The 26,789-nt window shown below is 39.3% G+C and overlaps 1 protein-coding gene across 6 annotated transcripts in view; it reads right to left on the bottom strand.

Moving 5' to 3' along the window:
* The window catches only part of LOC141901571 (uncharacterized), a 232,547-nt gene that overhangs the window by 101,675 nt on the left and 104,083 nt on the right, over positions 1-26,789 (bottom strand). For all 6 annotated transcript variants that reach the window (XM_074788894.1, XM_074788896.1, XM_074788897.1 and 3 more), the window contains 2 exons: positions 14,270-14,446; positions 5,868-5,993 (listed from right to left, as the gene is read on the bottom strand). In XM_074788894.1, the coding sequence (XP_074644995.1) occupies positions 5,868-5,993; positions 14,270-14,446 (303 nt within the window). The remainder of the gene's footprint in view (positions 1-5,867; positions 5,994-14,269; positions 14,447-26,789) is intronic.

Genomic DNA, 26,789 nt, shown 5'->3' with positions numbered 1-26,789 from the left:
AACAGAATTCTCAATTCCCAAGCTGTTGTCGAATTTTCGCTGATTAGTGAGATGGTGGTTGCCGGCCACTTAAAGAAAAGGTTTGGTCAAAACAATTCCATGCCGAGTATGATTGAGGGGAGTAAGCGTACTCAATTCTGCACGGGTAAGACCTTGGTCACACCGCAGAACAACAGGATACAACGGGGTAAGGATAGCAAACTTCTCGGACGCGCCGCTAAGGGTCAGGCATGGTGAGCCAATTGGCTGTTTCAACCTACTGCAGTCTGTGGAGATTCTTACGGTTGCCAATGGGAGTTGTAAACGGGACATTGTTCCGCCTGGTGGGGGCAACACTTTGAGTCCCTACTAGAGTAGTTAAACGTGCCCAGCCTCAACAGGAGATTCAAAGCCGGGAAAACAGCAACCATGGAGACTTCCCCTGGTCGTCGGGAATTTGTTGAGGGGTACACTGGAGAGCTATACTGGAGCACGCCCTAATTCGCCCCTCCAGTACTGCTTGGGCAAGCCCAATTGTACTTGCAAGTAAAGCTGACGGTAACCTTAGACTTTGTTGTGACTATAGGAAGCTGAACGATTGTACTATCAAGGATAGTCCACCGCTCGGTCTTATAGATGGCCTGCTTAAGAACTTGTCTGGTTCGTCTTGGTTTTCTACCTTTGATCTGACTAGTGGATATTGGCAGGTTCCCACCAAAGAGGAGGATAAATACAAGACTGCGTTTTTCTGGAGAATAAGATGTATGAGTGGAATGTGATGCCTTTTGGTGTGACCAACATGCTGGCATGTTTCACTTGCCTGATGTCTATGGCCCTGGTTAGAGTTTCCTGGAAGACTGCCCTGATTTACCTGGATGATGTTATCGTCCAATCGGCAGACCTTACATCTCACCTTGACAAATTGGCTGAGGTTTTCTCATGTTTCTGGGCTGCGGGTATGAAACTGAAACCGAGGTCGACATGATCATTTACTTCTGAAACTACCTTCTGGGCAAACCATTTCTGGTATGCACGGATCATGCTGCCCTGAAATGTTATGTAGTTCACGAATACATGACGGACCGCATAAATGTCGACTCAGTAAGAGCAGGTTTCACCCATATCGACCACCCTGACCTAGCTGACAATGACTTTGTGGGTATACACTACCGCAGGAAGGCGATGGAGATCGTAGGCGACCATGTAGTCAGGACAGTGAAGGCCCATTTAGATGGGACGTGGTATCCCCACCACACCAAATCGGGGTCAATTTGCAATTGCATTGGGATGCTCTAGTTAGTTACCTAATCGTTGGTGGTAAGCTTTTTATAATCGGATGGGCTTATACCAACGTTAGGGATGACAAGGGCCAAAACATGGTTGAACAAACTAACACAAAATATACTTTCTATTCACTTCAGTCCACAAATAATGGCCTAATTCACAAACTAACACAGGTACCTTTCGAAATATTCAAAATTTATGAATGTTTTGAGCGATTAATCAACATTATTTTGAGAAATCATGTAATTTCTCCTCAAATTCCGCCATTGGCCACCATTTCTCTGTATTGCATACATATGGCATGATAACCAAGGTGACCTACAAGGATTTATATAAAACTTCCAAGACGAAACGACAATTTTTATTTTTGATGGTTTTCCAACATGTATTTCAAATCTTTCGTGCTTTCCATGATAAATAATGAAATCATAAATTCTGGATGAAGAAAAATGTGAAATAGTGTTGATTTCTTAATTTTTTCTATTTCGTCGTTTCGTTTTATTAGTTTGTGCTGTTGTCCTGGCCTCAGTCCACAGGTGCCAGCACCCTCCACAAGTTTTCAAAATGGCCGCAATTGAATTGACGGAAATTTACTCTCACTTTAAGGCCCATTTGCACATGGATTAAGATCGTCAGGTGAGGTGTTATAGGTATCAAACAAAGTACAAATCTGTCGTGCGTTGATTACAACAAAAATTAGACAGATATCTCAAAAGACCAGAAAATGCCAGGCAAATTACTCGCGAGTCAAATTGACTCACGAAGATTTCATTGAAAAATGACCTTCCCATTCCTGACTGTAGTTTGTGAAAATATCGATCATGAAACTAAACCACAGACAGGTTACTGACTATGGGATGCTCCTGCTTATTATGCATTTAGGCAAGAATTGACTCTAGCGAATGGCTTGCATTTCAAGGGCCAACAGATAGTAAATCCTAATAATTGCCCATGGGCCAAGAGGTTTACCACAGCCTTCTGAGATATGAGATGCTTGACAAAGTTCAAATTTTATCAGATAAGGATATAGGGATGTAATACATATGGTACGAGTAGATTCGGTCCCTATTACAGAAATGATCCGAATCGGGAACCCGAGTCAGAGCTGCGGTACTGCGCCAGCCACTTTGCCAACTATTCCGCCAGTAAGACCAAGACCGACTCCATCGCGCATAGAGTGATGGCGAGCAAGCAAAACGCTCTGCTTCCCATTGCACACGATGCCCATGCTTACACGGGATCACTACGGACAAGCCATAACATCACACAAAGAATGACAATTAATTATATCATAAGGCCACACCAAAAGAAAAACCTGTTTCTCAGGCCCGACCGACCTGATATTTCCCCATTTTAAATAATTATTTTCGGAATAAAATATAAATGCCTACCGACCCTTTTTCAAAATTTTGGGTGTAATAACTTTTTTCAAAAATATATATGCGGCCGACCGACAACGAAACTCTTGATTCTTGTAAATGTCTTGTAAATATTTTTTTCTTTTCAATCAAATCGTGATGTCGGCACTCAGATTATCATAACAAAATATCTTATTACATCGGATTTAACAATTTGATTCTGGAAATGATGCAGCCATGCTGATATAACTTTGCTAATCGGACATGATGGCGACCTTGGATTATAAAATTCCAGGAATTCCTTGAAATATGTTCAGAATATAGTTTGTTTGTAGGTAATTTTACAAACACCTCAATTTCCTTCTAGTATTGTGGTCTACTAGTTGTTAATCATATTCCTGACTAAAATTTTGGTCCAGTAAAAATTATTTACGGCGACCTAGCCCATTTTCAAAAGTATACCCAAAATCTTTTTTCCATTTTTGGTGATTGATTGCCCCACTGGTTTTTTTTTGGTGTGGCCTAAACAATACTAGTTCACCTGTTTGGTGTTTTCTATATGCAAAAAGTATTGCTTAAACAACATCATATTCAAACGCACGTTTTATTCACCAAAATAAGCACTGGTGCACCAAAAATCAATACGGGATATCGACAAATTCAAGTTCTTGAATAACTCGTTTGATGGCGCTAGTCAGAACCGGAAATTGGAACCTAAATCCGCCATGTTCTAGTTCATTTGCAATAAAAATCTCTCGCTTCAAGTTTTTAGTTAGCGATATTTTACTTACTATACATAGGCACGCATAATCCTTTTAGTATGATATCCTGACAATGTGTTGAATTCGATAAAACCTCACTTTGAACGCTAAGGATTACTAGAAATGTCAAAAAACTACCAAAAATCACAAATCTAGCGATAACGCTCGAAGCAGCTAACGGAAGTAATGACTGGTGCCGGGTGGCATCACTTTGTTGTCGAGTTCAAGACTCTCAGGTGAATTCATTGCAGGCTACACTGATAAATATGAAATCATATCGCGAAATAAAATCGATTTTAGAAGGACTACACTGGTAGATTCAAAATAAAAATATGAAAAGTACCAGGACTCGAACCAACAATCAAAATTGGGCCGTCAAGTGCTGCCACCATGTGATACCTGGCAACCAGTCTTTACATCTTCAGCCATTGCAAAATGTTTTTTGATAATGTTAGGACACTAATAGTGATTTCTAGCCGTTGCAGTGAGGTTTTATCATATCCAACGTAGCGGTAGGATATCATATTCAAAGGACTAAACGTGACGATTTAAAGTAAGTAAAATATCGCTCATTGAAAACTTGAAGCGAGAGATTTTCATTGCAAATGAACTAGAGCATGGAGGATTTAGGTTCCAATTTCCGGTTCTGTCTAGCGCAATCAAACGAGTAATTCAAGAACTTGAATTTGTGGATATCCCGTATTCTAGAATGTAAAATATTTTCAAATTAATATTTCTATTCATACAATATAGATTTAGAATACAAGTTTGGCAAGGAAAATGTGTTACTAAACAGTCTATCAACGGGGACTCCCTAGCAGGCTCTGATTGGTTGTTGCGATCCATAGGGAACCCCGTTAATGAGGAATCTCCGTCAAAACGTCATAAATGTAGGTCATCGGACGTTTATGCCATAAAGCACTCGCTCAAAAGTGACCACATAGGTAAACCACAAATGTGCAATGAGAAATGCTTAACAGGCTGCATGAAGGATATCAGGGCCAAGAGAAAATCAAATCATTTGCGAGACAAACTTTGTACTGGGCCAACAATTCACCGCCACGTGAAGTTACAGGGTTTTTGGTAAATGCATTAGAAATATCATGGCCACAATTATTTTTACAAGAATGATATTAGAGAACATGTGTACAAAGTGTAAACAATTGATCAACAGTCGCAGCCTCTAGGCTGTTTTCCCCTGATGGCCATAATTTGAATTGGTCAACAATTGCAGGCTCTAGTAATAATTTGAATTTAATCGACCTAATTTTAAATAGGGTTCTGGCCCAAACGATATCCCACTTTTGTACCAAGTTTGAAATGAATCGGCCAAAAATTGCGACCTTTAGGCTATAAACATCATTTTTCATGTCGGCCCCCTGGTGGCCGTTATTCAAATCAAATCGACCCAATTTTAGATTCGGTCCCAAGTGATATCCTACTCGTGGACCAAGTTTGAAATGATTCGGTCAACAATTGCGGCCTCTAGGCTATTTACGTTGTTGTTCACGTTGGCCCCCTGGTGGCCATAATTTGAATTGAATCAACCCAATTTTAAATAGGCCTTTCGCCCAACTGGTATCCTACTTGTGTACCAAGTTTGCAATGAATCGGTCTACAATAGTGGCTTCTAGGCTGTTAAGGTTGTTTTTCATGTCAGCCGCTGGTGGCCATAATTTGAATCAAATCGACCCAATTTTAAATAGGGTTCTGGCCTAAGTGGTATCCTACTTGTGTACTTAGCTAGAAATGAACCGGTCAACAATTGCGGATTGCGGCCTCTAGGCTGTTAACGTCGTTCTTCATGTCGACCCCCTGGTGGCCATAATTTGAATCGAATCCACCTAATTTTAAATAGGATTCTGGCCCAAGAAATATCCTACTTGTATACCAAGTTTGAAAACAATTGGTCAACAATCGCGGCCTCTAGGATGTTAACGTCACTTGCAGTGGCGGCGGCGTACTCAGAGAAGGGTAAATCTATATGCCCCTCTCAACTTAAGTTGAGCCGGGGGCATAAAAATAACGTATGAGCAAGTTTGAGAACCTGCACCCACTGTCAGAAAGTGACACAATTTGTATTACTTGTAATTAGTTTTTTTAAGGAAGGGAGATGGAAGCCGCTGTTATACATGCCATCTATGAACATAGGTGTATGATGTAGGACAGAAAATAAAGGCGAAAAATAAAGCTTACACTCAAACTCAAACACCAAAGCACCTTGGCAGTTGTCTATAAAATATTTGTATAACCTTCTACGCCTATACAAAGCATTCAAAAACTATTCTAAATTCCTTTAGATGCCTACACAAATTACATTAGAACCCAGGAAGGAACAGATGGCGGTCAATCACAATCAAGACACTTGAAATCTGTGGGTAGTGTGGTTAAATTAAATCCTAGAAAACTTAGAATTATTAGGAATATAATCAGATTTTCTGACCCATGTCAGAAAATTTTCTTTTCCAAATATACTCATACTTACTTGGATTACACATATATTCAACTTCATCGGCGTTATTTCCACAATGATCATAACCATCACACTTTCTCGTTCGATCTAAACAGACTGCAGTCCCTGGACACTTATAACTACTATAGGTACTACAAACTGCAAAAACAAGAACGAAGAAATACAAAATATAATAGTGACAACAGTGAAAAGCTGTAAAATGAAGAAAGCAGTAAAAGCCTACAGGCTGTACAGGTCACTGCACCAGGGAAAGTTTTATAATAATTGTTAGGATGGTTGTTCCTGAAATTTCCCGTATATCCCAAAACAGATAAAACATCATTCGCTTGTAGACATGACGCCCACAAATCAAGGTCACTGAAATTCTATATGCAAGAGCTAAGAACTTTCCTATTAAATCAGTTGTTGAGAGAATTTTTTGTGAAGCCGACCATGTCGTCGACAAGAGGTTTGCCATGTCTTCAATCGCATCAAACATATGTCATTAAGGCCGAGAACCAATGAAACAAATGCTCACATAAAACTAGGGGTCCAGGGACACCATTGGTTTCAAATGCTCAACTTTCAATTTTCAATGCCTATGAATTTCAGTTTATAATGCCCCCTGGTGACAAACCAATGACCTTGAAACTCACTACAATCTTAGAACATGTCACAAATTTTGCAATTGATTGGTACAACAAAATATGCCTATGTACCAATGTAACATGGAAATGCTTAGTTATTCTACCATTTAACGTTAACCCCCTGGTGACCATACACAAAATCCATTGATCTTGAGACTTACCACAATCACAGAACATGTCATGTGCAACAATTTTGCAATTGATTATGGTAAAAAAATATGACTAGTTACCAATATAATAAGGAAATACAAAGTTATCCTACTATTCCCCTTACAAAAAATTCACATATGTTATGTGTGTGAACAACACACATTACATGTGTGAAAGGTGTGAAAGACACAAAGACACATGTGATTCCAGCCATCACACGTGTGATCTGTGATGTGGAGCCCATGACATGTGTGAGTAACACATGATCACACTTGTGATTGTGAAATACAAATGTGTGATTGAGAAATACATGTGTGATTCACACATGTGATTGGCTCAAAAACACAGATCATATGTGTAACCGCTGGGATCACACATGTCATAGAATAACACATGTGATTCACATCAGTTCTTCCAATCTGCAATACGTATTTTTATGTGATCACTTCGGATATGAACCATTCCCATGTTAGTTCCAAATTCTGAACATCTGCGTTTTTGTCATGGAGTCCATTTTTGAATAAGAATATTTCCATAACTGTACTCATTATTTCAACATTTTCAACATGTACGTGGTTAGATTTTATGCCGCGCCTACTGTGCAAAACCTAGTACGAATGTCCATTCCAAGTTTGTATTTTCATTCGGCTAAATAAATACAACAAGGTTATTATATATTTTTGCATTCGCTGTTGAGTTTTAAAAAAAAATATAAATATTCAAAAAACGACTTCGAAAAATTATCAGGTAGTCACGGGATTCAAACCGTTCACGACGGCTAGCAAAGGACTGGGAATTAGCATGCAGGCATGCACGGCACCATTTGCAATTATTTCGAGGATAGTTGTTGCTGTTTTTAGTCAATTTTCATGGTTAATTTCTTAGTTTCGAACAGTCTGGTATTTGAATTCAAGCTACAAGGCAAGTATTATTGTGTTTGATCAAAGATTTATAGTCGACGATGATGATTGAATTTACTGTAATCGGTAAAATCTGTGGCGTGTACTGAATAAGTTAAATCAAATTCATCCAAACTTTATTTGATGCATGGCAAAGTACAACATGTCCATGCCTAGCTTTTTCAAGTAGGCCTAGATAACACCATGAACTCCTTTTAAATCACAATCTGTCCAGTCATGAAAAAGACACTTGTTTGCATACTATACTGATTCCTTAATATTGAACTGAATGATCAGCCGGTATTGAACAGTATTTGCCAATTCTTTCTACATATGAATTAATCACTTACAAATGAAATTGGAATTTTCCATTATTAATTTAGGGAGTGACTACATACAGATGACTAGATGATTGATATTAGGGATATTGATTTATTGGTTTATTGTTTGCAATTGTGTGCAATATTAAAAGGTTTTATAAATTTGTCTCATTCCAGATCATGTTTTGAAGTATAGATCGGGGGTTACCGCGGCCCAAATTAGAAAGAAGATTGGACAAAACCTGAAACAGTATAAATTGACGAAGTAAATCTGTAAATATTTGAAAATAAAATTCCCACTAACATGTACACAAGTGAGTTATTACATTTGGTTGGTAATTTTGAAACTACATTTTGTTTTGCCATTATGGATGAGGATCTCCTTTCAGGCAATGGGTTTTTAGGAAATTGTGAAGTTTGGATAAGACATTATGTCCAGAGAATTAAGTGGTCAAATTTTGACCATTATGAATGTGTATTTATACTTCTTCGTGAATACAGTCGTGTGGAGCTCAAATAATGAGGATGACTGCAGATCACATGCGTTATAAATCACACATGACTGTGTTATATGACATGTGTGTATCACACGTTTGATTCACATACAGTATCACAGGCTGTATCACACGTGTGATCTTTTATATCACACGTGTGATAATGTCCCATTTTTACACATGTGCATATCACGTTTAAAAAAAAATCACATTTTTTGTAAGGGTCAACTCCCCCTGGTGACCATACAGAAAAACCTGTGACCTTGACACAATCATAGAACATCTTATGGGCAACAACTTGGCAATTGATTGTGGTTACAAAATATGCATAGGTACCAATATCAATTGACAAATGATGACACTAATACGGCCACCAATTGCTTGATTGTTTGCCGATCAAAAAGACATGTACCATATATCAAATGTCTTTTTCACAGATTACCCATCACACATTTCAATTATAAATGGCAAACCAGTAGTGAAAAACTCATACTCACGCTATAGTTTGGGGTATAGTTGTATTTAGTGATTCAGTTAAAATCTGAAGATTCTGAAGATACTCTTTGGGAATGTGAAATGTAATAAGCGATTCTCTATGTGGCGGACTAGGCTTAACCGAGTCCGTATCCCTTGTTTAGTTTAAACCGTATCCGTATCTTTATGTAAACCTGTAAGACCGGAAGCGGTCTCTTAGAATCGTGTGGCAGAATAAAGAAGCCGTGTTGTATTCTATTGTTCGTGTTTATTGATGGAAATCGGTCTACAAAAGGAGACATCCCATCCACATTCGTGAATTGAAGCGACCGAAGAGATTCGTTACACTGGTGGCAGCGGTCAGGGATCGATCCCGTGAAGATTTGACGCGAAAATTGAAGCTGATACAAGCCGGCTCGCTACCAACGACGAGAGGTGAATATTTTGTCAACGTTTCCCGAGATTGCTCTCTTAGAATAACATTGACACTTTCCATGGTTAGCAATATTTAATTAGGAATTACATTGACACCGTTTGTGGTTTGCAATCCTACTCTCTTGCTGATTATAACGATTGTTTTTGCGGTCGGTTTATACAATTAGGCCTAGAGAAGTGTTAACCTGTTAACTGACTATAGATACCTATCCGGGCAAGACCTTTGGTTACATATTTTTCGTATTTAATGCTACCCCTGTTTATTTTACGCATTATGGCCACTGCCGACAGTTTTCAAGAGCCAAATCCTGACCTAGATACGAGCGATGTTGACACTGACAGCCCCCGGGTTGGCGAATTTTTACACTCGCTGACCAAGTTCATGTCTAAGAACATGGATAGGGAGGGCCATGACCAGGGGGATATTAAGGTGAGAGTACCAGCTCCGAAGACGTACAGCATGGGGAACAATTTTCGCATATGGCTGGAACGTTTCGACACCTACGCGGACATGATGAAAATCAGCCGCGTCCTGGAAAATGGCGAGGTAAGAAAACAACACATCTTGATGAACCTCGATCATGAGTCGTACAGGGCTGTCAAGAATCTTCGACTGGACAGTGATATCCCCTATGCCGACTTCAGTTGTCAGATACTGGACCGTCTGGAACAGACCCGGACTCCTGGGGACTTCAAAATGATGCTCAAATCCCGCGAACAGAAAAGTCAGGAGAGCTTAGGTCATTTTCTGATGCGTTGACGGACCTGGTTCAGAGCGCCTACCCCAGGATATGTCCAGACCTCCAAGACGAACTGGCCAAGGACCAGTTTATGTGCGGAGTGAATCTACCTCCCAATGCTAAGGAGTCGCTCTACGTCTCACAGCCACAGACCCTGGCAGGGGCAGTAAGGACAGCCTGTGGCCTCGAATCGGCCCGCCGTCTTAGCAGGACCCGAAGCCAAAGCGGACTATCAACCAGGTGCATCCGACCCCTGAAAATGAAGGCCTAATGAGCGAGTTGGTGGGGTTGGTACGGAGCCTATCCACCTGCATGGAGACACTGGAGACTACCGTTGCCGACCTCTCCACGAGGGGAAGTGGTCCCAGACGACAAAACATCCCATCCAGGAATGTAGACCTGTGTTGGCGCTGCAGAGCCCCGGATCACCCCGCGAGTCGATGTCCCCAGGTCACATGGGTCGCTCAAGGGGCAGAGCAAACCCGACAAATTAGAGTGCCCCGAGCCTGTTAAGTATGTACCCCCACACCGAAGGCCTAGGTTGGAGACAAGTCCATCTATAGGGGGCCGAGGCAGGAAGATCAGACTGGTACAAAGTGGTGAGTTAGGGGTGTCTGGACACCCTGAAGATGGTTTACACCCAGATTACCTCACAACCCTCCGACAACCAGTTGACCCCCAGCCACGGGAGACAGATTCAATCAAAGATGTGGGGATCGTGATAGATCGGACATCAAACAATGGTTCACACCCGGACTGTCTTACGACCCCCCGGAAACCGGTCGACCTCCAGCCTTGTGAGACGGAGCCAGTCCTAGATGTGGGAATCGTGACAGGTGGGACACCAGACAATGGTTTACACCCTGACCGCCACACGGCTACTAAGGACAAGACACTATCTATTGGGAATGTTTGCGTCCAGGACACGGGGCTATATGTTTCGGGTTTGATTAATACGAGGGCAACTGCATCGATGCTCTTAGATACGCGGGCCTCGGTAACCGTCCTTAGATCCTCAGTGTGGGAAGCCAGCCTAGGGGCTGGGTCCCCTCGGGATCTGAGACCGGTAGTTGGGAACCTCACCACAGCAAATGGGCAGGCCCTGTCACTCTGGGGGGAGGCTGATGTTATCTTAGAACTAGGTGGTCTGAAATTTCAGGTACCCATGGTTATAGCCGAAGAGCTTTCAGAGGACTGTTTGCTGAAACTCACCTCGATCATAGAACGCTACAACTTTCCAATTGATTATGGTAGCAAAATATGCGTAAGTATCAATATGATGTGGAAAAACTTTTTTTCCACCTACGAATGAGTACTGATGACGCCATGATGGCCGCCAATTGCGTCAGAATTGCCTGGTCAAAAATACCCTCTCGGATATAAAAGATCCCTTTCCAAAGAATACCCATTACAAATTGCAATGAAAAATGGCACACCATTAGAAAGCTACAGGACTCTGAATTCAGGCCAAAATTGACATTTTTGGGAACAAAAAAGGTCACAGGACGGCCATCATGAGTCCGATCGACCCAATTTTTCTCATGCCGATGGGCCCTAGGGGGATACAAATATATACGAGTGATCAAGGTTATTGATAAAAGTGTCTTCAAAATTTCCCTCAAAAACTTCAAAAATGTGTAAAAAGTGCTGATTTTGGCGAACAACAATGGCTGCCAGTCGGCCATCTTGAATCTGACAGGGCCAGTTTTTGGACTGAAGATGTGTCTAGGGTAGATACACGTATAAACCAAATATCAAGACATTACCTTGAAGCGTCTTCAAAACTTTGGAACTCTCATGAACTATCTAGATGGTTATCTCTCGACCTCAATAGCTTCAAGACCCATCTCAAAACAATTTTCCATGCAGCATACCATTAACTCTCGGAAAGCGAATTGGATTTAACATTTTTTTGGCAGAATAAATTTGATTGAATTTGCAATTCGAGCACATGGCTAATTAGCATATCAAGGTCATACACCCGATTTGGTAAAACCTATAATTTTTCAACGCAATTGCGAACTTTGCGCAATTGTCAAGGATGAATTTTCTGTAGACCAAATAAAAATTCCTCCCAAACACCAAATCAACTAAAGATTTCATAGAAATCGATCTTGAAATACAATTTTAAATCTTAAAAAAAAACCCGGAAGTAAAACAGTAGACGATACCGCGGGTTCACGTGAACACCTGATTTCTGTAAACGAAGTGTTGGTTGTGACAAAATTGTTCAGACGGTTTTAGGTGGTAATTAGAATGGAAACGTAACGACCATGGTCGACTTATTCAATGAAATCAGGCCTATGTGATATCTAAATTTTGACTTTTTTATTCTCCAGACCTCCCTGATATAGAAATAAAAAATTTTGGTGGTACGAAAGTGCAATCAGTCAAAGCGCCGACGGCAACAGAGCCGTGTCAGAGATCGGCGGAGAGAAAATTGAGGTGGACGAAGAAGTAGGCTATTGCGCTACTTGAATCACGAAAACTCCTGGCGCGGCCCCGATGCTTTTCGTTGATTAAGTAATACAAATATCATGCAATGGGTTTTCACAATCTACCGCCGGTATTTACCGGATTTCAATATCACTCCAAAATTCAAAGAAACCTCGAAATATCGAACCGGAACACTTCGGTAGATATCCGCGACGGCCCAACCTGGAAACTTATTTGTTTCAATAGATATTGATAGGATCCATCATCTTCACCCGTCAAGGGATTCGAACCCACTAAGCTAAAGCCGTGCCAGAATCGGGTCGTGCCAATCACAGCACTTGTAACAAACCACATTAGGCTTCTGTGGAATTTCCCAGTAAATGGGCCAATCAGCGAACACGTAGCGAACGCGGAAGTATTGTCACGTGTTGATACATGATGTCATGCTCAAAAGCGCCAGAAATGAAATCACGATAATTCGCGTGAACAGCTGCTGATATTTTCAGATAAACCAATCACAGGGAAGACACAACTTCCTGATTGGCTGATAAAAATTGAAATTTTCCCGATTTAATTTTCGTGAAAAATGCAGAAAAATTTTTTATGAAACCCTATTTCAAAATTCTGCATGCTTCCATTCCGAGAATGGATTACGCTTAAATACGTGATTTGTTCGAATATGCCCTCACTTGGCAAGCGAAAGAGCCTTTTGTGTGGAAACCATGTCATTTAAATTCGCTCCATTTGTATAGTAATAGGCTCAGCCTACGGCTGGCCTAATAAACTGTCAGTCGACCAATTGGTCTCAGCATACTAAACAATGATATTTTCCTCCAATAAACAACTCCAGTAAAATTTAATCTATATTGGTGATATCGTATCATGGTTGGGTGGTACCGTTAACCGTTTGATGTTTAGTGTCATCATGAAATGGTTTTAACTTTAGTAAAGGCTTTCTTGCACCATCACATATCGCACCTATACAGGTTTCAGTTATGAACCTATACAGGTTTCAGTTATGAGTAGACCTACCTTTCCACTGCTCTAGAAATATGTATTTTGCCACTAAGCTTCTTATTTTGCGTGACCTTTTATTCACTAGTCCAGTCCATAGCTAATTGTTGTATCATCACAATTTGTATTTGACAACGATTATAATGTACAGTAGAACTGGCAAGTTGAACACTTTGGGCCAACGGGAAAATGTCCGACTTTGAGTAGGTCGGATTTTGGGGGTTTTCTAAGAAAAATCCGAGTTAGCTACATATCAAGATTCGTCAAGTCAAAACTTTTATCGTCCGGTTTTTTCACCTAGAACTGTATACTCTATAGTAAACTCAACCTACGTAATGTATCGTGATTTTTGTCATGAAATATTATGTAAATGGGTACCGTACCGATGTACCGTATATAGAGCAAAACACATTCTAGCTCTTAGTGAATAGATTTCAGTCACTCAGTCTAGTGAGATTGCGAAATTGCATCAGTCACTCAGCTGAGAAAACAACTTTTTAAAATTATGCTTGGCCTATAGATTGATGAATTCTATCGTTTGCTCAGCAGAGCAAAAAAATCACTTTAATGTTAGCTCAGCCAGGTGGACAGCCGCATTCACTCACCGAACCACTCACTCGCCGAGAAAACACCTTCTTCAATTGGTCGGCCATGGAAATGCCCGAGTTACTTTTCAATTTTGTGACTTTCATATACCTGCATAGCAATGCATAGTAAGGTATACAAATGGGTCATCCCAATGCATGGTAGTTGAAGCAATTGACCCGACGAAACCTGGATATAAACATGAGACAAGAAACTGGAATATAAATATGAGATAACTTACATAGAGTTTGAATCTTAGCTATTGCAATTTTCAAGACAACCGATTTTCCAAGGCCATACAGTCGAACATAAAATCCTTTGGATTCTTTGAAGTATTTGTTTGTCACATCATTACCAGTATTCAATTGTTCTCCACCACTATAACATTCCTTTTTAACTTGCAGTTTCAGTTTTGGCTCTAAAAATTAAACAGAAGGTATTATCATTTTATATACGACATGTAAATGGGGACAAGACAACTGAGAAGAGTTGAAGTAGCTGGATAATAATGCAATGAAGATTGCAATAATCATTACCCACTCGACAACATCTGCAAGAAGTACTATGAATCATCCAAAATTTCATTTTTTTAATTCCAGAAGATGTAGACATGTTTAACCCTTAACTTGCCCTAGACGACTGTAGTCGACACACTGGGGAACTGCCGTAGGCGACTGTAGTTGACAGCGTGACCTATCTCGCCTTTAAAGTTTGTTTTTATGTCACAAGCACCTCGCAGCACATTGAGACGAAGTTCTTAACGCACAGCACTGCTGATACTCGAGAATACAAACCCGGAAGTAATTTCTCATTTTGAAGAATTTTGACCTCAAAAACGGCCCGTAAATTCGATATTTTGGGATTTTAATGAAGATTTTAACATTTAGACTGTAATCAGAATAATAATAAAGGTTTTTACAATGTATATAGTAATCTACAGAGTCTTTATTTATGAATATCGACAATGTAACACGAAATTGTGAGTATTCTGACTTTCTAGGAGGTCGTTTTGCGCTTGACCCCCAAAAATGACCCCACCCAGTGGATCCCCTCTTTCAAAAGTCGGAAGTTTAATTTTTCACCATTAACCCGTGGCTATGACTATAAACTACAACTTTGTGAAGTTTCAATGCCCAATATAGAAATGTTTGGAAGTTATGAGGATTCGATGAGTAAATTTCATTAACACGCAAATCACCTGGCACACACAGGACTTAACATTAAAGCTGCCGGCAGGTTAAGGGTTAACCATACAATCAAACTCAAACCCGATGATGATTTCAATCAGTTTGAATTAGTGCAGCATCAGTTTTTTCGAAAGTAATGCATCTATAATCCACCACCTACATACAACACCAGAATGAAACATAAATGAATACAGTAGAGCACGCGTTAATCGGATATGAACATGTCAGTCAATTTCTGAAGTCCTGGACCATTTGGAATTAAGAGTGCATAATATACAATTAAGTCTGACTTCATCAGTTGGACTCAGATAAAATATCTCTAAAATGAAGTCCATGGTAGTACGATACGTAGTTGTGCATACAATATACAACATAAAAGGACACATTAAAGCAAGTCTATCACATCATCCCTGACAGTACTGATTCGACTGTCACATAAACATACTACAGATACACATAAACATACTACATTCTACAGGTAAATTCCAATAAAATTCAAAATGTCCAAGAAAATTGATCACAATACAGAGTGTCTTAAACAAGAGGCCCACGGGCCTTGTACCTTCATGATGCAATAGAAGAAGAATGATTCAGTATTCAAAGTTATACAAAATGATTTACATTGTAACGATGTAACAAGTTTTAAAACAGTTAAGAGGTATAGGCGATATGTGGCGATAATGTTCATTTTCTGTTAATATATCCTTACATGAAAAGACAAGCCCATTTTAGCTGCCCAAAAGATCACACTTCATGAAAAAATGCATCAAGAATTGGTTTAGGCATCGTGCTGAAAAGAAATCCAAGATGGATGGCAACCCTGGTGGCCATAGTTGAACTCAATTTTCAATAAGGGGTAGACATTTCACCTACCAAAATTCTTACACCTAGTATGCTGAAAATGCATCAAGAATTGCAGGCCATTTGGTGCTAGAAATTCAAGATGGCTGACCTGGCAGCCATATTTGAAGGCAGATGACCTCCATATACAAAAGGCATAGACAGCTTGACCTTGATTCTCACACCAAATTTTGTGGAAATCCAACAAGAATTGCGGGCTGCATCGTGCAAACAAGAAATTCAAGATGGCCACCCAAATGGCAGCCATATTTGATCACCAATATTTTTACAATAGGGGTGGACATCTCGCCAGACCCAATCTTCAAGCTAATTTTCAAAAAGATTCATCGCAAATTACAGGCAAATTTCTGTGTCGAAATTCAATTCAATTCCAGAGGTCCTGGCTTAGGCCTATGTAATAGGAGTCAATTAAAGGCCCACTGGCAGTATAAAAGCCCAATCAATGTCAGAGGATGCCATATCATGTGACCAATTCCGTTAGAACTGAGCTCCAGCGCTTGGGTACATATTTTCCTTGTTTTCTCTAAAACTAGGTCGATTTTCACCATGGTTTTTGTCAGATAGATAAATGAATGTTATGGGAGGCGTTATCCAATGTCATTTCTACCTCAAATGCAGCCAATCAGCCAAAAATTTGAATTTTAAAGTTGGATTTACTGATATTTTGAACCACTGATTGACATAAAGCTCCTCCCACTAGAGTTGGTTTCCGTTGCTGAGCCAGAGTTCATCAGTTGTTGTTATCAGTGTCTTGATAAACAAACCTGTCATCGCCTCAAGTGGTTCTCCATATGATGTAATGTGATCTATCAGGCAAATATTATAGTAAAGATTAAACTTTTTTTAGCAAACACAAAATAACGATGGAAATGCTTTAGATAGATCCATCGTCTTGTGAGCTTTTTAACGGTACCAAATATGATATGAATATCTGGATACTAGCCTATAAAATGATCCATACAGCATTCCATAGAAAGAGTTGTGACATACCTTGAAACTATTTTATTGAATAACTAATCCAATTCATGTAAACTACTAGAACAGAAATAATTTCCAAACTGTGATTATAAGATAATTTACTTCCACTTGTGTCCCATATATGGTTGATCAGCTAAATTTGGATACCATGATCGTACACATTTCAGCACACAGTCCGGTAACATATCTCTCCGATGCCAAACAGCAATTTTATGATTTTCTAAAGCATCCAGTTTTTTCGCCTTGTATTGATTGTCTGCAAATGCATCCCGGTGGAACAACATGGTCCAGAACTTTCTATACGCGATTTTTCTCGGGCGATGATTTGATTCATCAGGGATTCCGGGCTCACATTCCCACCACATTTGTCGATGACTTTCGTCAGTTACACACGGCCGACAATAACAGTCTTCACATTCTAAGGCAGACTGGTCTTGCTCGATGAGAAAGATTGTATATTCATCATCATCGCATTCATTTTCGGAGGATAGTACTTCATCAAAATCCCAGCAGTTGAAATTGATGAAATGACGTATACATTCTTCTTGTTCTGGTGTCACCATTATAGCAAATTTACGCTTCTGTGAGCCATTTCCGTTATTTTCTGTCTCCATATAATCATTTTCTTCACTGGATCCTGCCATTATATGAATTTACTTAAGAACTTGAGCAATAAACTAACTTAGAAGGAGCAGTTACCATGCACACTGACTATATGCACCCATACTGAAATTACAGGCCAGTGACATAGCAACAGCACATAATACGCAAAGTTCCCTAAATAGCATTTTACAATTAGTCCATGACCGAGTCCATAGTTTTTCTAACTGAAATCTAGAGATAGTGGATTTTGTGCCTATTCAGTCGTTTACGTTCACTCAAAGCAAAGACAACCGACATTTCAATTTCTGTGACCTGTTTTTTCAAAATGGAGAATACTGGGGATTCTGCAAAAAGAAGGCGATCGAAAAGTTTTAAACTCGAAATATCTGGAGATGATACCGTGAAAAAGAACATTTTAGAGAAAATCAAGAAAGTGAAGGATATTATGTTGAAGCAAACGACTAGATTAGCCAGTAATGCTACAGTAATGGAAAATATTTTGGATTACTGGCTTGCACACAATTCGCCAGATACTGTCAACATTGATATAGCAAACTATGTGAACACAGACAAGTGTGACGTCGATCAAAAATTAATGGTTACTTGTGAATCTGCAGTAATGAAATTGATTGAGATGGCAAGCCTACATTGGCGCTATTGTGACTGCCCGATGCAGATCAAAAAGATACACTACACTGGACATGTTGCACGAGTAAATCTGCATTGTCAACGGACACGAAAATTCCATTCATTGTCATGGTCATCATCATCTTATCTCCCAAATGGCGAATTCTTAGTGAACGCTCGACTGGCACATGGATTACTCGCTTCAGGGATGATATACGTAGCCTATCAACGTCTTACGGAAGGCAGTGGTATCGGCAAAATTTCGACAGAAAGATTGAAAAAAATTCAAAATAGTTACGTAGATGCCGTTCAAGAAGAACATGATAAAAGTATTGAAACTGCTCTTTTAGAAGAGATCGCAATGTATGAGAACCCGGGCACCATCAATATAATGACTGACGCACGGCACGGGTGGCGCAAAAATGCCAAGACAGCAGTGTTGTGGCAGTTGGTGAAAAAAGTCACAAAGTTTTGCGCTGTGAACATGTCACCAAATCGGATGATCTAGTGTCACAGCGTCACGAGCGTTTAGGTACAGAGCGTATCTACGAGTACATTAGATAAACAAAAGACAACAAAGGTTTGCAGATCGGAATTCATAGCCATGATAATAGTGCATCAGTCAATAAATTCGTGAGAGATCAAGGGGCTACAAACCAAAATGATACGTGGCACGAAATAAAAAATGCCTTGAGAAGGATTGAAAAAGTGTCAGCCGGTGCTAAGAAAAACCATGGAAAAACTTGGCACGAGCAACTCCAAGATAAGTCAAAAGCAATTGGAACCCACATGCAGTGGGCTATCCGGAATTGTAATCAGGATCCAAAAAAAACTCAGAGTCAACTTGGATAATCTCGTAGATCATTATAAAAATGAACATCAAAACTGTAGTACAGAATCGCGCTGCAAGACAGATCCATATTACGAACCATCAATGGTGGTCATTACGTCGACAGTGGCGGAAAATCTGTTGAGAAATGTTATCCGCGGTACTTATTTGTACAAACATCCAGAATGCTTCATCTACTGTAGGGACTCGTTTTATGTCGAATCCTTCAACAATGTGATGAACTTGTTTCAGGACAAACGCATATCATTCAGCGATGAACAATACAACATGAGAGCAAATTTTGCTGTTTGCCACTGGAATGAAAACGTTGACCGAGCTTACACCAGTATCAGAACTCGGCCAGGAGACAGTAAAAACCGTAAAAAAACAGAAGAAAACATACAAGAGTTGCACATTTAACTATCAGAGAAATATATGGAATTTATACATAGACAAACTATTCTCGGATTATGATTGTCAGTATTAGTGTTAAAAAAAATGGTTGAAACTTGATTACGGTAATTCTATTCTTTAATTCTCTTAGTCTGATATAACGTGAGCAATTTAAATTGGCCATGACAGTTTATTAGCATGAGCTCAAGTGGAAGTATAAACAAACACTACAGCATCACACTGCCTCAGCTGTAGTGGGAGGTGCCGACTGTGCAGAATCTCAAGTGCTTACCACCCGGTTGAGACGAGAAGATACACAATATCCGTGTAAGAAGATAACAAGAGAAATCCCACAATAAGTTCAGCCAAAACGAGAAACTTAAATAGAAGAGTTATATATATTTGCGCAACGTTTCGGCTAAAGACTATTAGCCATCATCAGGCGTACTGAGTACAGGAGAATATTACAAGATATTTATACAAGACCAAAACAATAGAAGCAGAGTGAGTGATTAAAATATTGAAAGGGGAATAGATTAAAGTAATGACATAACAACTAGAAAACAATGCTAAAGTAAGCAAGGCAAACTAGGGGCAATGTAGATTAAAGTAATTAATAAACAAAGACACAAGCTAAAGTGATTAAAACGGGAGGACAAGCTAAGGGGTAATCAAATAAAACAAAGAGAAGGAACATGAAAGGCGATAATCAGTGAGTGAGTGGAAACAAGCAAACTATGATAAAGGCAAAACAATGGAGGGAATTAGTATAACGGGGGTACAAGAGAAGCGAGAAATTTGGAGATCAAAATGTTGTGGGGGGAGAAACCGTTATTCAAATTAACACAATTTTCCAAGTTTTCAATAATCAGGGCCGATTCCATAATGTGTCGTTTAATCTTTTCTGAACAGGGGAAAATTATGGAGGCATTTTCAAAATCAAAATTGTGGCTGGTTTCGTATACGTGATTAGCAACACCGCTTTCAGGCTTAAAATTCTTTACATCATTCTTATGTTCACGAATGCGCTTGTGTAAATCGCGTCCGGTTTCGCCGATATATATTTTGTTACACACTTTACAGGGAATTTTATATACACCAATGTTCAGGGGTTCAATTTTGGGGGAGTTATGAGTAAGATTACGACTAAGTTTGTTGTTATAAGTAAAAATGAGTTGTTTGTTTAAGAGATGGAGGGGAGTTTTAGATTTTTCCAGAAAAGGAACAAAAGGTACAATAATAGGCTGTTTACGCGCGCGGGTCCCTTGAGAGTGACTGAAATGTGAACGACGGGCTCTCAAGAGAGCTTTATTCAAAATGTCGTCGGGGTAAGCTAATTTATTAAGAGAGGTCTTGATCTGGGTTAGTTCATCATCCAAGAAAAGGGGGTCACAAATCCTTAATGCGCGAAGGAATAAGCTTTGGGCAACACTAAGTTTAATGTTATGAGCGGTGAAGGAGAAATAATGTAGGTATGTTCCAGAGTGGGTAGGTTTCCTATAAACCGAGAATTTTAGACAAGACAAACAATTGTGTATACAAACATCAAGGAAAGGGATTTTCCCATCAACTTCCAATTCAAATGTGAAGTTCAAGGAGGGATAAAAAGAGTTAATAAATGTGAGAAATTGATCAATATCAAAGTCAAAAGGTATAAGGGCAAGAATATCATCAACGTATCGTAACCAAAGTTAAGGGAGAGTATCTGTGTAAAGAGGTAGTAATTCGGTTTCAACGTGTTCCAGGAAAAGATTTGCTAAAATGGGACTAAGCGGGTTCCCCATAGCCATGCCAAAAACCTGTTCGAAATATGAATTGTTGAAACTAAAAAAGGAGTTCTGGGTGCAAAGTTCAATTAATTCGATAATACAATCAGTAGGAATGTCAAAATTGAAATCCAACGAAGGAAGTTTCCGTTTAAGAAAATCAAGGGTAGGCCTAAGAGGAACATTGGTAAAAAGAGAACTAGCATCAAACGAAATGAATCTATCGTTACCAGGAATAATGTTTTTTAACCGTTCTAATAAATCTTGGTTGTGTCGTAAATGCGAGGCGGAGAAAGAACCAAGAGCCGGTGATAATTGTTTAGCCAGAAATTTGGATAAACGATAAGAGGGCGAATTACAATTAGATACAATGGGGCGCAGCGGAACATCTTTCTTATGGATTTTGGGGAGCCCATAGATATAAGGTAGGGAGGGTAGACGTGATTGAAATTTCGAAAGAATATCTTTAGAGTCCGGAAACCGTTGGATAATACCAGACAGATTCTTATTGAATGAAGCTTGCATACGTGAGAGAGGGTTGGATTTCAATGGTTTATAAACATTAGAGTCACCAAGAAGGGAGAACATTTTTTGATTATAATCACAGATATCTAAGAGAACAATTTTGCCACCTTTATCAGCTTTTGAAATACGAACAGAGTCTAGTTTTCTAAGTTCAGAGAGGGCAATCCTGAAACGACGAGGTAAAAATTCTGAGTAATTATAACGGAGGTTATCACAAATAGTTTGTAAGTTCATAAACATAAAATTGTAGTCAAAATTCGAGGAAGATGTCTTGCGCTGTTCTAATTCCGACATAAAATCCAGGATGTTCGTCTTGCGGTGAGGTAAAGAAAAGTTCAAACCGAAGCCAAGGAGTTGAAGTTGATACAACGTGAGCGAAACGGAGGAGAGATTCACAATAATGTCCGTGTTGCTAAACTTAGTCCAAGGACTAAGAATAATGAGCTGTTGAAGTTTCGAATTAAGTTTACAAGAATTGTCAGAAAAATGACGGTTACCGGAGTCCATAACGATAGAGCTGAGTAAGTTGAAGAGATGCGGGTCCGGAAGTTGAGATCTGAGGTAATTGTGCGCTTGCCGAGATCTGAAGAATATATATCGGCGAAACCGGACGCGATTTACACAAGCGCATTCGTGAACATAAGAATGATGTAAAGAATTTTAAGCCTGAAAGCGGTGTTGCTAATCACGTATACGAAACCAGCCACAATTTTGATTTTGAAAATGCCTCCATAATTTTCCCCTGTTCAGAAAAGATTAAACGACACATTATGGAATCGGCCCTGATTATTGAAAACTTGGAAAATTGTGTTAATTTGAATAACGGTTTCTCCCCCCACAACATTTTGATCTCCAAATTTCTCGCTTCTCTTGTACCCCCGTTATACTAATTCCCTCCATTGTTTTGCCTTTATCATAGTTTGCTTGTTTCCACTCACTCACTGATTATCGCCTTTCATGTTCCTTCTCTTTGTTTTATTTGATTACCCCTTAGCTTGTCCTCCCGTTTTAATCACTTTAGCTTGTGTCTTTGTTTATTAATTACTTTAATCTACATTGCCCCTAGTTTGCCTTGCTTACTTTAGCATTGTTTTCTAGTTGTTATGTCATTACTTTAATCTATTCCCCTTTCAATATTTTAATCACTCACTCTGCTTCTATTGTTTTGGTCTTGTATAAATATCTTGTAATATTCTCCTGTACTCAGTACGCCTGATGATGGCTAATAGTCTTTAGCCGAAACGTTGCGCAAATATATATAACTCTTCTATTTAAGTTTCTCGTTTTGGCTGAACTTATTGTGGGATTTCTCTTGTTACCACCCGGTTATCTACTGATCATACCAATGGGCCTTTAAGATTCGACTTTTTGAAAAACCAGCACATACGCTTATTCAAATCACATGTAATTAAGAAATTCAGTGCTTCTTAGTTCAGAGATGAGAACGCCGACCTATAAAATCCGCGGTTTTTTTGTTTTCTTGAGTTACACATGCGAACCAGCTGACGGCTAAGCCATCAGCACTCGCAAGCGCCGAAGGCGCAAAGCTATTTTGGCAGGTTTGGGGGTCTTCCCCCAAGGAAATTTTAGAAATTTAAAGCGTTTTCACTTAGAGCGATCTTGAACCCATGAACGACTATTATTTTGGAAGGTAATGGCTAGTTCCAATGTGGTACATCCTCATTCGATGACGTGCAGCATCTCATGCATTGCGGGTCGAGCCCTGAATTATTGCAGTTAAAATGCGCCAATGAATGCTCACTAAAAATCATCACCCATAGTGTATAATATCGGAAGGTGTTCACCACACACGCGCGGCAGCAGAAAGTAGGCCTATATACATTACTACTGTTGCTGCGCGCGCGCCTGTCTGCAACCAATCGATAAAATACATACACACTCATCGTAGTACAAATGTAGATACAAAATCACTGTGTTGCAATGAACAATATGCATTGCAATGCGATACTTTTACACGACGATAAGTGAAACAGGCACTGAACGTTTTTATGGTTCACCTGATTACCGATCGCGCCGGACCATTTGAGTGAGATCATCAACCCCCCCATACTTTTACATCATTTTTGGACTATTTGGAAAATTGATATTTTTCAATACCGAAATCCGCGGTAAACCACGGGGAATTCTCATCCCTGTTAGTTTGATATCTCTGTTTTCATCGCGCACGTGGTTAAAATTATTGTTTACATCGAACGTATTCAACAGCTGATACAACCGCACCCGCGTCTGTCAATCATCTTAATTGATTCATATACTAAAATGCTCACTAAGAAAAAACTATGCGGTGAATGAATCCGGAATTTTTCAGTAGAATGTCAGACACTGGGTACCTTTCTTTAAAGGTTTATTTGTTGTATGTCATTAACAATCAGTTATACAGTTTATACAGTACTTTATTTATAACTTTGAAGCGGCGCGCCGGCAGCGAACGCTCAAGCAAGATCAGTCACGTAGGCCAACGATAACATGAAACAGAACATGGTTTTGCCGGTTAAGAGCGTCTTTCCACATAAATTAGAGCGACTGTAATGGACCATTTGTTGACACTAACCTTTAATAAGCTTCGTATGGATAAAATCAAGATAATTCCACCCTATATTTCCACTATTCAACGATCAACGCGCAGCTTAAACATGGCGCCGCCATTCAATACGCTAGTCACGATGTATCTCTACACACATCAAAATCACACTTGAATAACAAGTGTTGACTTATGAGAAACGATCGAAATCTAGCAAGTTGATTGGGAAAATAGCAGCACTATAGTTGAAAAAAGTTGATAAACCACCTCCGAATGTCTAATCATTTAAAAGCTTCGCCTTCACATGGAACTATTTCCGCCTTATCACAGGTGCACTCTGCCACCATGATTCGCCCATTCAACGATAAAAACTTTCCCACGGTCTTACTATCGGCATTTTCTAATAATTTAGGGAAATATTTTAATAAACCGAAATTTCACCCTCTGCATTAATAAGATTAAAGTATTTATTTGTTTGACAAATCTTCCTCCGAACTCCCACCAACAAGTTATAAGTGGCGACACGAATATGACGTCATCAACTCACTACCATCTTATAACCTTCATGACTACTTCATGAAGGTAAAAATGTGTTACTGTATCTGAAAGATTAATTACTCATTAATTATAATTGTTATAGATTTTTTGGGGGTAAGGTTGGTAGACCTGTATGTTTACTCAAGAATGGAATTTTAAAATGCAAGAAATAAGTCATGCATGGCTGAGCATACCATGTTTTTGAATGGTCCTAAAAATGGAGTCGAACCAATACAAGTATGAAATATAGCTGCAAGCAGCGATAACGGGTTTTCTGGATAGAATGTCGTTCAGGGATGCGAGCAAAGATTTCAACCGAAATCGATTTGTTACATTCCGTTTTTTTGAAAGTGCCACCTAGGGGTCAACTCACAACATGGATATGTTGACCCACATGTGCTACTACCCTCATGTGCTACTACGCGCATGTGCTACTACGCGCAAAGTACTAATGTGCCAGGTTTTGGGGGAAATAACATCGAAAAGAACGAAGCTACGGTGTTTTTACCATTCCCTAGTGACAGTTTAAGCACATATTCGGTTATTATTAGTTCTGAAAAAAAGTCGACTAGATAAGAAAACCGAATTTGGCCCAAAGCACAAATTTGGCCTATAGGGTAAACTATGCAGGAGGGAAGGCCTTATGGTGTTACTATTAGTAGAGGAGTGACAAGTCAGTCTGACAAGTCAAGCGATCAGATGGGGACTACAATTCACATATGAAATTCACGTCCAATAACCATTATAAAAACATAACCACGAACGGTACCATCACTCCCCATTACTAACTGTCACTGGTCTCTGGCTAGCAATCATTCTTTTATCGGTGCAGTGGGTGGGTGTTTTCAACTGACTTTGTTCTTCTATGACATTACCATCGCCGCTGCGTCACGATGTGATGTACATGTACAAGGGACCTGCAATTTGTAATGTATGTGATGTATAAACTGACTTTAGACCGTTTAATATCGACGATAACAAGGTATCACCGACGCTGACATTTTCTGATGCTAACTAGTATTACACGCCAGTATTACACGCCTTTTGGACCTGACTAATTCAATTCAATTAAGATAACGCGTACCGGTACAGTAAATAAATAAACCGCTGTTGATTTTTCGAAGTATTGATATCCACGAACAAAACTATACTATTATAGGTTGTTTAAAAGGAACTGCTTTTAATAACAGTATGAATAAACTTACTTCACAAACAAGGAAGTACATTTTTAACTTGTGAATGGTCGAACCCCAGTTATTCACAGTAACCTGGATATTCTCGGAGCCTTCCTTCTTTATTTATTTATGAAATGACGTCACAAACTTTCAGATTCGAGCCAGTATGCGCACCATGATTAATGATTGCTTTTTCCACCGGTCTTATCTTTAAGTAACTTCAAGTTTAAAATAGGAAGCACAGTACATCCATAGAAACTACGCGCAGAAAGAGACTGTTATATTACTATCAGAGTTAAGCATTTCGTTTCAAAGTTGTTAGTAGTCAAATCTAATAGAAGATGATTTTTATTTGACGAAACTCAGTGGAAAATATGTTAGAATGATAATCAGCAGGAATCCAATAGGGTTTCTGCCGAGGCAGCAGAAACCCTAATAAGGATTATTGCATTATATACGCTTATTTATAAATGTTCCGCTTGCACTTCACATAATTGGAGACCAGACAATTAAATCACCTGAAGCAGGTTTCTATATATCTTGATACATCAGATTCAGTATTTCTCAATATCTGTTACTTTCCAGACACTAAGTCCTTGATTCCTGCTGATGGTCTTTTGAATTACTTGGTTTTTACATTTTCCAATAGGAAAAAGTTACAAGGAGTGATTTTAAATCAATTTTCCAACAGGCAGGTGGTCATTTAACAATAGACGTACACAAAGGAACAATCCGCAA

This window comes from Tubulanus polymorphus, chromosome 3, assembly GCF_964204645.1.
Source record: "Tubulanus polymorphus chromosome 3, tnTubPoly1.2, whole genome shotgun sequence".
NCBI lineage: Eukaryota > Metazoa > Nemertea > Palaeonemertea > Tubulaniformes > Tubulanidae > Tubulanus > Tubulanus polymorphus.
The sequence above is the reverse complement of the archived record's forward strand: the minus strand, read 5'-3'. Positions and strand labels throughout refer to the sequence as shown.